The sequence below is a fragment of the Vidua macroura genome, chromosome 22 (assembly GCF_024509145.1).
Source record: "Vidua macroura isolate BioBank_ID:100142 chromosome 22, ASM2450914v1, whole genome shotgun sequence".
Taxonomy (NCBI): Eukaryota; Metazoa; Chordata; class Aves; order Passeriformes; family Viduidae; genus Vidua; species Vidua macroura.
The window spans coordinates 7,254,832-7,269,610 of NC_071592.1; the positions used below are offsets into that span (position 1 = coordinate 7,254,832).

Genomic DNA, 14,779 nt, shown 5'->3' on the forward strand with positions numbered 1-14,779 from the left:
AGATGCTACGTGTGGGAAGGTGATGCTGAGGAAAGCAGAAACATGGAGGAGGAATCTCCTGATTTATCTGTCCCATACTAGCTGCACTCCATAAGGACATTTAGATTGGAAACAGCCTGTGTCCTGAAGAACACCCATTTCTTGTTTAGTGGTGTCATGGGGCATCAAGGACAGGTTCCACAGGAGGCAGAAGAGCCTCTGGACTATTCCCCACCAGCACAGCAGGGTTTAATCTGAGAAGTGTCACAAATGGAGAGATGCAAAGCACCACTGCAGACAATGGCTAAGGCCACCTTCCCCAAGGGCTAAGAGCCACTCCAGGCACTCAGAGACCCTTGTGAGCCCATCAGGGAGGAACACACACATACACAATTGGATGCTCAGACTTGCTGGCTTCTTTAACACTAGGCCTAAACAAGCAAAACTGAACATGACTGATCTAAGTGAAAGCAGGGAAATGAAAGTCAAGGTGAGTATGAAACTAAAATGAAGCTATCAGACACACTGAGTAGGTAGGAGAGCGATTAAAAGCACTGTGAGGGAGCAGCTTAGAACCAACCTTTTTTCATTGGATGGTACAAATCCGGCTGAGGATCTAGCAGGAGGGAAAACAAGAACAAAAATAGCAGAGAAAGGAGATTAAGAGAGAAAGAAAAAAAGGCTGGTGCATGATTTCTGACTCAGACCCTGGGAACAGCTTTTAGTCTACAGCTTTAGGCTCAGGACTCTGTTCAAGCGTTTTTAAAATAAATACACACACACACACCAGCTGTCAACATCCAATGATACAAAAAAATAGATATACATATTTAAAAAAAAAAAAGGGAATTCCTTCAGCCCTTCAACAGGTCACAGCACAAAGATTTAACATTACATAAGAATGTTTTTGTTAAAGACTGAAAATTAATTCCAGAGTCAAGATGCACTGTAAAAACTTAACATTTGCTGCAAAATGAAAAGAGAGGACAATTTTGCAAAGAGAAGAATCAGAAAATCATTAGAACAGATCAGCAGACATTACTCACAGCAGTGATTCTCCAGTGAGTGAGGGATCCTGTCAGGGTGACTGCTTTACTCTACATCACCCAAAGGGATGGAACTTTATCTGTTCCAGCTAGCCTACTGTCTAAGGAAAATCACCAGTGAACCCAGTGTTCAGCTCCACATACCTTCATTTTCAGGCAAGGCTGGGAAGGTTTTCACCTGGAACGGGTGGAAAGGTTTGCCATCCAAGGGAATTTCTTCACTCTCCTCAGAGCTCACTCTGACATCCACCTGAGACTCAGAAATGGAGGATGTGAACTGATCCATGTCTGCACGCTGCTCCTGAAGCAGCTCATCTGAAAGGAATAAAAGGAATTATTACACAGACTGCATGAAACCTGGCAGAGACAGAGAGGGCCAGATGGTTTGAACCAGGCTGAGGCAAGACTGCAGGAGAACACTGCTCTCAGGGCTGCCAGGTTATTTTATCTTGCGTATTTCATCTGGAATTCTCAGTAAAGGCGTTGGTTAGAAATGCATTCAAATAAGGGCCAAGAGGTTTGTTTGATGTGGCATGAGGTTTTGGCAAGATGAGACTAACCTATAAGGGGAGAAAGCATCTGGGGTTTATTTATGGATCTTTTTCATCTCCCTTAAGAGAGACAGCTTTGCTATTCTGAACATTGTTGACTTTATTTTAAACGGACAGTGAAAATTCTTGGAAGAAGCTATTCTGTCTGGCTGTTTTGTAACATCCAGACAGTATCTTCCTTGAGCCCAAGCCCAAGCGCTTGTTGTCCACCCCCTCAAAGGAGAGAGCAATCTTTTGGGAGCTCATTGGATATAAAAACTTGGGAGTCTTAACACAGCAGCGTAGGGGCTGGCATACACACTCACCAATCTCATCCTGGATTTCTTCAGCCACATAGGGCACCTTGTAGAGCAGAGACAAGCTTTGATTCATCCGTTCCTCAATCACATGAAGATGTGTCATCACCTGCAGATGTAAAAGAGTGTGTTGGAGTAAGCAAAAACTGTCAGTCACTTCACAGTACCAGTTCTTTCCTTGCTCAATAAAATATCTATTACTGGTGGATCTGCCATGGCAGGCAATAGGGGACACAGATCCATCCAGTCCAATTCTCTGACAGATGCTCTCACACTTCACTGGAACTGGCCATCTTGTAGATGATGCTCTCAGGAGTTTGGAAAATGTTGGGAGTAAGAGAGGATTCAGCTGACTCTCACTGTAATCAGCTCTCCATTGCAAACACTAAAATGCCATCAAAGCTGGTATTTCCCATATGCCCAACACAGTCATAATTAATCTCCGGTAGCAGCTTTATTAAATGGATTATCATTCCTGACTGCTAGAAAAGGTATAGGCAAAAGGAGCAATCAGGATATTTTATCAGCTCTGGTTTCAGAACAAAGGTGCCTTTCAAACCAACTGTGGCATTACATTTGTCCTACACCCACTCATTGGCAGCAGTGTTCTCCCTTCCTTTGAGAAATACATTCAAACTCTTAGCAAGCTCAAATCACTCCTCCTAAGTACATTAAATCCAGCAGTGAAGTCAGGCCTGACCTGAAGAGGGTGCTGCATAATCAGGGATCAAGGAGAGCAAGGAAAACATTTATATAGATGGCCAAACATTGTAAAAAGCTAAAGAGTCAGATAGACCTATTTCACAGTCTGATGCATGCCTGACCTGTAAGAGCAAGGTTGAAAACAATTTAATTTTGCATGTGGCAGCTTGTCAATCCAAGAAATCGACTGAGGAGCTTAAAAGCGCATGTGAAAAGTAAAGGGAATGGAAATTGAACTGTACCACCCACATCCCTCACATGTCAATCTGTTGACACTGCAGCCTTCAGAATGAATTAAGAACTGTTTAGGTTTAGCTTAAGAACACAATTCTCACACTCTCTCCTAGGCTGTGGCAGCAGCAGAACAAAGCGCTGGCCTGGGCTGTGCTTGACATGCCTCTGGAAACGTGACCACAAATTCCACATGGAGAGCCAAGCATCATCATAACCACCACAGTTGCCACCATTCCTTCTGGGGATGTGCAGCTTAACAAGAATCCCACAGGCAGTGGGAGACCAGGAGACACCCAAAAACAAGGCAGAACCCATGGAATCTGCCACCTCCCAGTGTGAGGTTTGCTTCTGGAGAATCACTGACACCACTCTGCCCCTCACCAGGAGTGACAGCAACAGGCTCCAGACCCTGTCCTACCCTTAACCCAGGATATTTCCACCTCCTGGTTATACAGTTTTTAATGCATTTTTTCCTCAGTGCCTATTTCTTCCTCTTGGTAGCACTAGATGTGTTCCACTGCACTGTCTCCCTGCAGCTCTCCATTCTTTCTTCTTCTTGCTTACCTTTTGTGCATTGCAGAAATCAAAGACACTCCAAAGCAGCACAATAGCCACAAACTGGGACTAGGAAAACATTCCTAAAGCTGCAAAAGGACAGTGAGTTCTCTCTGAACCTAAGAAAGGGCACATCCTTCCAAACAGATCTTTCAGTGTTAACAGACCATTCTTGATCTCAATTTTGAATCAGCTTTCCAACACATCTTTCGCTATTTTAAAACAAGTGAAAACAAGTATCAGCATAATTCCAAAGACTTCCAGAGTATCTGCCAAGTACTCATACAAATACAAAAGCCAGGTTTTAAGTAACACATTCACATACACTATCCAGCAGAAGGAAAATGTTTTTCTGACTGTTCACAAATACAGTGTAATGGTGTAGAGGGCCTAGTGCTGGTCAAACACCAGCAAACCCACTAGACTTACTTTCTGCTTTGACAATAAGGACTAGGAGGAGAGCAAAGCAGGCTCAGAAGTTTTCTTTAAACTTTATTAACAGAATTAAAAGAAAAAATAATAAAAAATCAGAATAAACCTTCAGAACACTTCTCTGCCCCCCAACTTTTCTTTCTTTTTCCACTGACAATGTAAAGAGATAAATTTGATAATTTCAGTCAGTTTACCACTTTAAAATAATCTTTCTTTAGTCTACTTAGGGAGAGGAGTCTCTCCTGCCATGCCATGGTGACTTTTCCACAAGAAACAGTTCTCTTGTGGTTTTAATTTTCACTAATAGCACCTTCCCAGAAATCTGCAATCGTGAAGTCCCTCCCACATTTTGGTAGTTTTCCCACAACTACCACCATGGGTCATTTCAGCTTATTGGGGTGCAATTTTGAGGATGAGCTGTTCTAGAAACAAAAGTTCTCTTCTCCCTGGGAACAGAGGTTTTCTTCTTCCATCCCTGGGGCAAGGTTTTTCATCTCTCTCATTTCTCTCTGTTCAAGCTTCTCATTGGATCACAGCTACTTCAACATCTGCTTGTGTCAACACAGGTGCCTCTGCTCATAGTCGTGGTTAGAATGCTACCTAGATCCTCCAATGCAGTCCATGAGTTACAGGGGGAAAAAAAAGTCTGATGTATCAATTATATCTTCACCATAGCCTTACAAGAGAATTTCAGCCCAAGACTAAGGCATCTCCTCATTCTCCTCCCATCCGGGATTTGACCCTTTCTTCACTGACCTTGGTGTCTCCATGTTGCTTCCTTTACGTGTCTTCACCCTTTCCTTTTCTCTCACTCAAGAGAGGATTGATGTCTGCAAGTTTCATCTGTGCACTAAAAAGAGTTACTATCTCGTCCAGGCCTGCGGATGACCATGTGATCTCTGCCGGGCAGCGGCCGCTCTGTTTTCTGGCCCCTGCCGCGGTCAGTTCCAGCCACGGGATGCTTTCTGTGCGGGGCTGCAGGGCCGCCTCTGCCCTCAACCCCGTGATTTTCTGCAGTGCCAGCAGAACAGCTCGGCGGCTCACGGCCGGAGCAGGGCCCAGCTTTGCTCTGGCCAACGCCAAACGGAGCCGGCCTGGCCCATCAGCCGTGGCTGGAACTCAACATGGCAGAATCTCAGCCGAGTCACAGGCTGAGCTGGCCAGGCTGCGCTGCGGAGCGAGCCTGGCCAGTGTCCAGTTACCTGTTCAAAAGCAGAAGGAAGAGTGTTTTTTCTATGATTTGTTTTTAAGTGTGGTTTCACAGAGGCGTGTTTAGTTTTCTTAAGTGGTTTAACAGGGTGTCAATATTCAAAACTAGGCAGCTGATTGGTTCTTTTGGGTCCGGAGGAAGCTGTTAGCAGTCCACACCAAGAATCGCTTCCGTAACTAATGGATTTTCTCTTATAAACTGTAGAACATAGACCTATCAAAACCAGACTTTCTGATAGAGCTAACAACACTGATCAAGTACTTGGAAAGGGTTACGATTTATGCTTTGGAAATCAGGCAATAACGCTGCAGAGGCATGAGAGAATTCCCACAAACACCAAACACAGGCACTATGAAGACCAAGCCTAAGGAAGGAAACAGGTAGACACTTGGAAGAAGTGAGAAAGCCTGTTCAAGAAAACCAAGTCCCCAGAAAATAAATATCAGGGGTTCTTGATAGAAGGAAACATAGAACTGATACTGACCTAGGTCTGAACCCCTCAATTGTCACTGTGACCAACAATGTATAAAACAGAACTTTAATTTTTAACACTGAGTCGGACACCAAGGAAAACCACACAGCGAGCATGTCTGGTGACAGGAAGTAAGCACAGGAGAGAGCGAGAGCTCCACAAGGATGAAGTTGCTGTAGTACCCAGCAACATACAGCTTCCAGAGCCTCCGACAGCCCCAGGGCTGGGCAACAATGGCTGCCTTGACAGAAACCCCTTCATACCTGGGATTTCATCTGCGCAGCCTTCTCCGGATCCACTGCCAGGACGTGCTGGTAGTGGCGGATGGTGTGCAGCCTGTCCTTGTTCTCGGCACGGACGTAGCGCTTCAGGGCCTGCAGGATGCGGTGGGGCTGCAGGACAGGAGCAGGGAAGAGGTCAAAACACTGGTGTCAACCCAAACCCACAGCTGAAAACAGCACTTCAGGTGTGAGCCTACTTTGGTGCTGGATAGATCTATCACCTGCACTCACACCCTAGATTTTTTTTTTTTTTTTAATTAAGTCTGTTTGATTCAGAACACTTAAATTTTAAGTCTGTATGACTCAGAACACCACATTTTATGAACTGTGCCTTATGGACACCAAACAAAGCAGAATTTTTTTTCCCCAGGCAAGAAGGAATGGGAGTCAATTACAGACCCACTGCTAAGTCTGCAACACCAACTTCCACAATGAAGAAGCTTTCCTAGGAACCAATTCCCAGTTTCTCCAAGTCACAGGCAATCTTCTCACCAAGACATTCCCATCTGCCATCATACCCAATGCTATCCTACTGGAAAAATGTGCTGGGAAGAAACTCACACGTGGTGGGTCAGCCTGCAGGGCAGCCAGGTAGTTCTCCAGGGCGATGCGACGGCGATCGTTCAGCATGGCTTCCACACGAGCCAAGTGAGTCTCCACCAGCTGCTGCTTCTCACTCGCTGCTTCTTTCTCCAGAGATTTCACCATGGCCTGGAAGTGCTAGAACAAATAAAATAATCTGTGTGAAATGCACTGTGCGATCAACACCATCTGAAACTCCTCAGAACTAATAAAGACTGTAAAACTCCATATCCAACCCATTTACAGTTAGGAGAGAAAGGCATGGAAAAATGCTGATGCAGATTTCATTTCTGCAAATTCAGTAGTGATGAACTGCCTTCCAAGCTTCCTTCACAAGCCATTTCAAAGGTCTGAAGAGTGAAAAGGACCTTGCATATAAACACCATGCCAGGGATGGGAGATCCAGGCCATGCTCAAGAACTGACACAATATTAATTCTTTCTTTCAGTCCTGCAATATGAGAACAGGATTGACCCCATCAGCCTGGATCCCTTAATTTGAATTTGCAGAAGTTTACAAAGGTATTGCATAGCAAATTTTCCATCAGCACGCCTTCAGATCAAATCTCTCTGTATTCTTTTAGAAAGGTCATAACCCTCATTTCCAAACCAACCAGAATAGTCCACTAAGTGTTATGTTTCAACAGAGATAATGACTAACTTTTGCATTTGCACATAGTTCCAAACAGTAACTTATATTAAAAAATGCAGAGAGAAAACTGTGTCCAGGAAAAAATCCAAAGTGGGCTTAAAAGCTGGAGTCAATCACTTTGTTGCATATTGGTTTGAGAGAAATTCAGAGTTGTCACTGCCAGAAGAGCCTTCCCCTAACGATCCCACACTGCAATCTCTCATTAACTTCACAGTCCTACTGAACTCTCCTCATACGGCACAAGATTAGTATTTTGGCAGCAAATCAGCTTTATCTGCTGTCTAAGCTGTTTTCACTAAGTCTGGTCGAGCAGGAAATGTGTGCCAAGAGATCCAGAGCTGACTCTGAACCAGGCTCTGAGGTCAGTGTTAGTGCAAAACAGGCCAAAGGTCTGAAATTACAATTTGGCTCCACTGTTGCTATGCTTGAGGAGCGAGATCACTTTCTACTAGTGTGTGTAGGAAAGGACCTGGCATAGTATCAGATCATCTCCAGTTTTAAGAACAAAGCAAACAATTGAATCAAACTTCCTCTAAAAGGCAGCTGCTGACAGAGCAGGAAGGCTGTTCTTGCATCTCAGTTGTCTTTTAGCTCTGAATATTGCCATCTCTCTCAGTAACTTTCCCCTTTAGGTTCTTCTACTCTTACCTGGATCAGAGTCTGCCTTTCTGCCTTGGGGAGATTAACAGCCTGGTGTTCTGCTTCCTCCCACTCTTTTTTCACCTGGACAGGAAAAGGACAGAACACATGAACAAGGTACAAATTTACATCTTATCTTTATGAGCTGATTTGCCTTCACAGGCAGATCCTAGCATAGCCTGGTTGGGTTTTGAAGGCACAAAATAGCTGTTGTGGGGTTTAAGCCTAGCACTTAATCCCTCTGAGTAACAAGCCAAGCTTCACAGAATCCCAGAAGGTTTTAGGCTGGAAGGGACATCCAAGATGAGCTGGAAGCCTCATCTTGTTCCAACCTCCGCCATGGGCAGGGACACCCTCTACTAGACCAGATGGCTCCAACCTGTCCAGCCTGGCCTTAAACACTTCCAGGTATGGGGAATCCACAACCTCTCCAGGCAACCTGTGCCAGGGCTTCAGCATCCTCTGAGTTGTCGCCCTGTACTTTTGAGAGTTTTAAAGTTCTTCTAAAAGTTTCTTATGCCTTCTGATGTTTACATATTTCTACTGAATTTTCTCACACTGTTCATGTAAATAATGATTGTTTTGCATTCTTCTTTGTGCATTGAGAGAACTGATGGACTGTTGGTTTGACCAGTGTAGTTGGAGAGGTGGCAATTTCACCCTCCAATCCACTGTCACTTTTGGTATTCTATATATAGTGGAGTCAGAAAATAAAGTTTGCTTTTTGGTTCTTTTCTTCCCTCTTTTGCATCTAACATCCATGTGTGAGTTATTTCATGTCATAGTGTGACACTGAGTAAAAAATTCTTCCCAGCGTCTAATGTAATTTCTCTCTCCCAACACTGGAGAAATAAAAATCTGACTCCCATGGTGTGGTCATACTGAAAGAAACACACAGAAGGCTGGAAACTGGAAAGCAAGTCACTTCAACAATTTTTCCAGTAAAACAGGGGCAGCAACCTGACACACAAACCACACAACACAAAGTCTGAAGGCTGATGCTCACCCGGTCCATGCGGTTGTGGTGCCTGACCTCCAGCTGCTCCTTGGCCTTCTGGAAGCGGGCATGCTCATTGTCATCAGCAGGGGTTTCAAAGTAGACATCCACATCATCAGTTGGCACTGCATGAAGAGGGAAGGGTAAGCAGAGAGTCAGAAACCCACAATCCTGGATTGCAGAGTGCAAGGAGAGGAATCTCCATGCCTGCCTAATTAATAGTCTCGCAAGCTGAGCCTACTGAACTACCACCTTCCAGAGTCCTTTTTGGCATCTTTACGGTGCCAATTTTCTGTCCAACATCAGCTCCATCAGCCCAAATGGCAGTGACAACCACAGCTCCCAGCACTGTTTGGCCTACGCAATGCTGAGGTGAACAGCACTCAGCTCCAGAAACACAGTGCCTAGCATGACAGGATAAAGAACTACTTCTCCCTTCCCTTCCACATTGGCTTTGGATGGTTTAAGTGACATTCTGTGCATTAGCTGTTTGCTGACAAGCTGGCTCAAGACATCATTAATATGATTAAGGAGTTTGACAATAAATCTACACAAAACCAGTATCTTATACTTCAAATCTACCTTCCCTACCAGATGCACCATGCAGGACTTACAGGCAATGATATTAGACGAGACAGCAACAGAAGGAGACTCAGTGTGACAAAGTGACTTGTCCAATACACTGGGTGGTTTGTAACTTCAAGACATTCAAATTGGACAAGGGGAAAAACAAAGTTTCAGAACGGATAAACTTCAAGCATCTGCAGAATCCACATCAGGGGCTCTGTAGTTCAGGAAGTGTTGAAAGTGCTCCTATGCTATGGTTTTAGGAACTACACATCCCAGAGCCTTACTGAAAGATCTGTGGCAAACATGATGCACTCTGTTGTTACCCTTTGTCTGAGGGAAGGCACAAAGGGACAGTTAAGGCAACCTGTCATCCATATTAGTTATTTGGGTAGAAAAACCTCCAACATGTCATTAAAGACAGCATGCTTCAGAAAAAAATTACCTGGCACTTCAGCATGAACACTTGGGTAAGAGTTCAGCATGCACTGCACTCACCAACCTTCCCTCTAACTAGGGAGAAATAATGACAATATACAACACAGGCACTACTGTTGTGTGCAAGGGACAATGCCATATCCATCCCATATTCTGACCCTGCTCCTGGCATTTCTGAACCAGGCTTGGACACAGAGAACTCTTCCCAGCCACAAATCCTTCTGTAACAGGACAATCTTTTGTACAAAAAGCTCCTGACATCTGCATCTTTTCTTCCACCGCCTCAGTTAGATCAGCCCAATCTAAAGCACTTGCATGAAGCACATTTTGTAAACAGGATTATGGCTGCCAAGCCCCAGATAACACAAAAAGCCTTTCAAAAGCTTTAATGGTAGCTGAAGTGGAAGTGCTGGAGTGCAACAATAAGATTAATAAGGAGGTTAAAATGTTTTTGGTAGTTTTATCATCTGACAAAAAAGCCAGTTGAAACTGGTGCCAAAAACCTTAAGCACTCAAAAACACAGGGATTAAGTTGTGATTTGTATTTGTATTTAATACCAAGCTGAACATGGGAATCTGAATTCTATACTACTGGTCTGATATATTCCAAAATTAAAATAGCAAGAAAATGCCTACTACCAGGAGAACAGTAGCCTGCTTTCCAGGACCTCCTGTTAAACATATGCATGGTAACACGACTGGGGAAAGTAAGGGCTTCCTTACATATATTTTGATTAAAAAGCCAGTTAGGCAAGAGGTCAGAAACAAGCTCTGGTCCCTGTTATAGATCTGGAAGAGGACAGCTGAGCCCTCAGCAAGAGCTGCAAGTCACCAGGGAGCACAGACAGCGTATGGTGAGGGGCACTTTCCCAAGGAACAATCACCCTATGGACCTAGGGAAGTGGAGACAGGAGGAGACTGCTGCAAAGGGACAGACACCAGAACCAAAGGAATAAACTACAGATGGGTCCTCTATTGCCCAAGGGAAGGAGGAGACACCAGACAGACAGTGGCCAGCTGCAAAAGGCCAGTGGGAGGCAGGACTTACTCATCTTTTTACACACAGCCATACAATACTCCTCTGACTCAAAATTGTTCCTGTTGCCTCCGCAGCCTCCATATATAAAGCGAATGCATTTTCTCTTGTTAGGATCGAAGTACCAACGAGGCATCACAGCCCGGCAGGGCCCTGTCATGGCCTCCTGGGAGCAGACAGCTGTGTGGAGATGGGTGAGAACATGAGCTGGTGAGGAGCACAGGCCTTGCCGAGCAATTTACATGATGCAGAGGTGGCTCTACTTCACTCCTTCCTCTGAGGCACCAGCCTCAGAATTGCTGCTGCACCAGCCCAAGGGCTTCTGTCAGTTTTGGGGAGGTTTAACATTCCAATGCATCCATCACAAGCTAGTCAGGGAGATGCCTGCACATGGTGCTCTGGAGATAACCACGCAGCTCACCCTATCTCTACATGGAGCTCTCATCCATGAGAGATTTCTCCAAAAGTCAGGGGCTGGGACAACAGGAATCTGTTCTGCTGATGCCACAGCATTATGCCCCAGCTGCCCCAGTGGGAGACCCTCCACTCTATAAAACCAGCAGCATGAAAAGCCCATCAATTAGGGCTGCTTAATGCATCAAAAGATGTCCAGTTCACTGCACTCTGCCTGGACCGACACTCCACATCTTACAGGGCAGGTGTAGGAGTAAGTGAAAAAGCAGGCTAAACAAAGGGATTGATCTCCATGCCAGCCTCAGACACTGAGGTTTTAAGGTTTGAAACATCTATGCACCAAATATTAAAACTCCATGTAGCCATGGCACGTAGAATGCTTCATAGTGAGCCAGCAATAGCAGCTGGGCTGTTCTGAGGCAAGGGAGCAGATATAGTGTATAAATTAGCAACTGTTCATGGTACTTCAGGGAAAAAAGACTGTGTACCCCCAAAACAAACACCCCGATCATATTCCTCCAAGCCTCTTACAAAACCTGCAGATCTGCAACAGCCCTCTACACATATGAGCTAAGCCTTGTTTCAGCAAGGAAAATTATCTGCAGCGTGCTGGCATTTTACCAAAAAGATGCAAGAACTGCTGGCAATGATTCAGTGATCTGTAGCTAATTGAATTTCATTCCCTCTCTGCTCCTCCCTCCTCTGCAGACACTTCTACATGCAAAGTGTAGGACATCACATAATGCTGAAGCATCACACCATGAGCCCTCTGCAGAGGCACCTACCACTCAACAAAAGCTGCCACTGGCACAGTAGATTAGACTACTGCAGAAAGTCTAGCTTAACATATAATAAAGTTGGGGCAGTTGTGCTGGCTGACTTTCTTTTGTGGAAGAGAAGTGTTTTGCAAAGGCAGCACCAAGGATGTTCCTCACCCTTAAATGACCAGATGGCACATCTGCAGAGTAAGGCCCACCACTTTCAGCTTCCTCATTTTAAGCTGGTATAAACCACCAGATTTTAAATTTACAGTGTACCCCAAATGTCCCTTTAAGATTTTCCAAAATTTGCAGATATGGCTTTTCTGACTCCTCACTGCACCTTCATGAGGTGCTTGTTTAACATGCCACACACTGGGCTTCCCGCCAGCAGAACTGCTGTTTATCTGGAAACATATGGCCCATGCTCTAGAGAGTTAATTTCAACACTTGAAACAAGCATCATCAGCTTTCCTCTGTTTGCTAACTTATCTGGCAAATAAAACTTCCAAGTGGCACTTATCGACTTGATCAAAACCCCATCACTAACTGACAGCCAACAGGAATGATCTCAAGGGAGCAGGAAGCCTGTGGACTGGAATGTGTCTTACATTTCATGTCACTGCTCACTTCTTTTTCAGCCATAGCCTTGTCGCTGCTGGGCTCTGTGGGGGTCTCTTCATTGTAGTCGTCAACCTTGTAGCTGTCATAGTAGTAATCACGGTCTTCCACCACATCCTCCTCCTCTTCCCCTTCATCATCCTCATCCTCATCTTCCTCCACAGCTGTTCCTGTGAAGTCTTCTACACCTGCCTCTGTAGGGAACTCACTGGAGGGACACAGATAAATTAGAGAGTAAGGTTAAGGCTAATCACTTGGATGTACCAGAATAATGATTCTTTCCATCTGTTCTAGAAACATCAGAAATGGGAAAAGTAAGTGTACCAACTATTAATTAGCCCATCCCTCACAGCAAGGGGACATCCCTCATTACAGACACTCCTGCTGCTGCAGGCAGAGTTTCTCCATGGCTCTGGCTTCATGTGGCCTCTTTCCATTTTTCAGTAAGTGAAAGTCTAACCTTGAGTCAGGCTCCTACTGCAGAATCCCAGAATGGTTTGGGTTGGGAAGGACCTTTAAGTCCATCTTGTTCCACCCCGTCCCCTGGGCAGGGACACCTTCCACTATCCCAGGGTGCTCCAAGCCCCATCCAACCTGGCTTTGGACACTTCCAGGGATGGGGCAGCCACAGCTACTCTAGGCAGCCAGTGCAAGGGCCTCACCATTCTCACAGGGAAGAATTCCTTCCCAATATCCTATCTAACCCTCCCCTCTGGCAGGGTGAAACCATGCCCCCTTGTCCTGCCCCAGCAGGCCCTTGTCCGAAGACCCTCTCCAGCTCTCTTGGAATCTGTTTAGGCATTCAAAGGGGCTCTAAGGTCTCCCTGGAGCCTTCTCTTTTCAAGGCTGAATGACCTCAACTCTCTGCAGGTATGAAAGGAGAGGGGGTTTTTAGCTCCTCCAGTAAAAGGGGGACTGCAAAGTCATTTGTCCTCTTCAGGCTTAGGATACTTCTTTAGGAAACTCAGAAGCACAGAAATTTACTAAAAGGGAGTTTCTGTGTGAAATATTCCCAAGCAGCAGCTTCATGTGCAAAGCTGTCAACATCTACACCAGTAAGAACTGTACCTCTTGTAAAGGTCATAGTCTTCATCCTCTTCCTCTTCCTCCTTGGACAGAGCCTCATCCACAACCTTAGTCTGAGGACAGCACACATATTCTGTTCCGTGGAACTGGTCCACTCCACAGGGCAGCAGCATCCCATAGCTGTGCAGGATCATCCCTTCTGTCAGACAGGCCTGAAAGGGGAGCCCATTCACGTCAGTTCAGCATCATGCTCTTCCTTTGGATAAAGCTCAAGTTTGCCTATCAGATACCTCAAGAATGGTTTAAGTTTTACAGCAAAAACAACAGCAACATATGACCTAAATCTGAACATCAAAGGAAAGTGGATTTGAAACTTGTAGTGTAAAAAAAAAAAAACAAACCAAAAAAAAAAAAAAACAAACCACAAAACTCCCAGATTCAGAAACACCCAGTACTTACTGGTGTTATCATTTCACATCCGGCCTCAACCACTGCTGGTTGGTCAAGCCGGCAAAGTTCAGAAAAAAAACCCTAAACATTTTGTGCCAACTCAAAGGAGAACACTTGAAAGAACCAGAAAGGGTGTTTTTTTTTTCTGGGCTGGCCATTTCATTACACTTTATCTATTAAACTTTACATTGGAGCAAGTGAATAATTGCTCAAATGGACTTTGTGTCAAGATTATTTTACCATTATTTTACCATGCTTTTTTTTTTATGAAAATCAATCAGATAATTCAAGAAAAAAGTCAAATGTAAACTATGCTCAGACATTATGTCTATCCACTTCTCTTAAGCAAAGGAAATACTTGGCTTAGAGTTGCCTGGGAAAGAATGAAGAAAAGTTTTATTATACCCATCAGAACCCTTTTGTGCTTTGCTTTGTTACAGTACTGATTTTAAATGAGCCAAATATTGCTGGAAAACTTCTACAACTACAGCTAAAGTAAATGATTTTTCAATTTTCTAAACATTTACAAGTTTACCCTCAATTAAAAGACAATTCCTCTAGTACAGCTTTATTTAGATGGATTTTTTTCACATGATTTTAAGGAAAAAGGAATTCTAAGTGGACCATCCTTAACCTCATCTGGTTAACAACTGGTCTTTGTGTTGCTGTTTCTACAATTGTTGCTTCTAGAAAATGGAAAATGTGCACATTCTGTCATCATCTTGTTTTTATTACCCCAGCTTCAAATGGGAGTGCAGAGCTTTTGCAACAATTTAGCTAGTCAGATTTAAAAAAACACAGATCCACCTCCCCTAAAACCAGGGGCTAGATTTATTCTGAGA

General features: G+C 44.4%; 1 protein-coding gene across 13 annotated transcripts in view; it reads right to left on the minus strand.

Annotated features, from left to right (window-relative positions):
• The window catches only part of APLP2 (amyloid beta precursor like protein 2), a 67,078-nt gene that overhangs the window by 6,120 nt on the left and 46,179 nt on the right, over positions 1-14,779 (minus strand). For 10 of the 13 annotated variants that reach the window (XM_053997110.1, XM_053997108.1, XM_053997111.1 and 7 more), the window contains 10 exons: positions 13,530-13,699; positions 12,452-12,669; positions 10,681-10,848; positions 8,637-8,752; positions 7,640-7,714; positions 6,320-6,478; positions 5,741-5,869; positions 1,882-1,981; positions 1,170-1,340; positions 560-595 (listed from right to left, as the gene is read on the minus strand). In XM_053997110.1, the coding sequence (XP_053853085.1) occupies positions 560-595; positions 1,170-1,340; positions 1,882-1,981; positions 5,741-5,869; positions 6,320-6,478; positions 7,640-7,714; positions 8,637-8,752; positions 10,681-10,848; positions 12,452-12,669; positions 13,530-13,699 (1,342 nt within the window). The remainder of the gene's footprint in view (positions 1-559; positions 596-1,169; positions 1,341-1,881; positions 1,982-5,740; positions 5,870-6,319; positions 6,479-7,639; positions 7,715-8,636; positions 8,753-10,680; positions 10,849-12,451; positions 12,670-13,529; positions 13,700-14,779) is intronic. The other 3 variants (XM_053997104.1, XM_053997103.1, XM_053997113.1) reach the window with 2 other exon arrangements.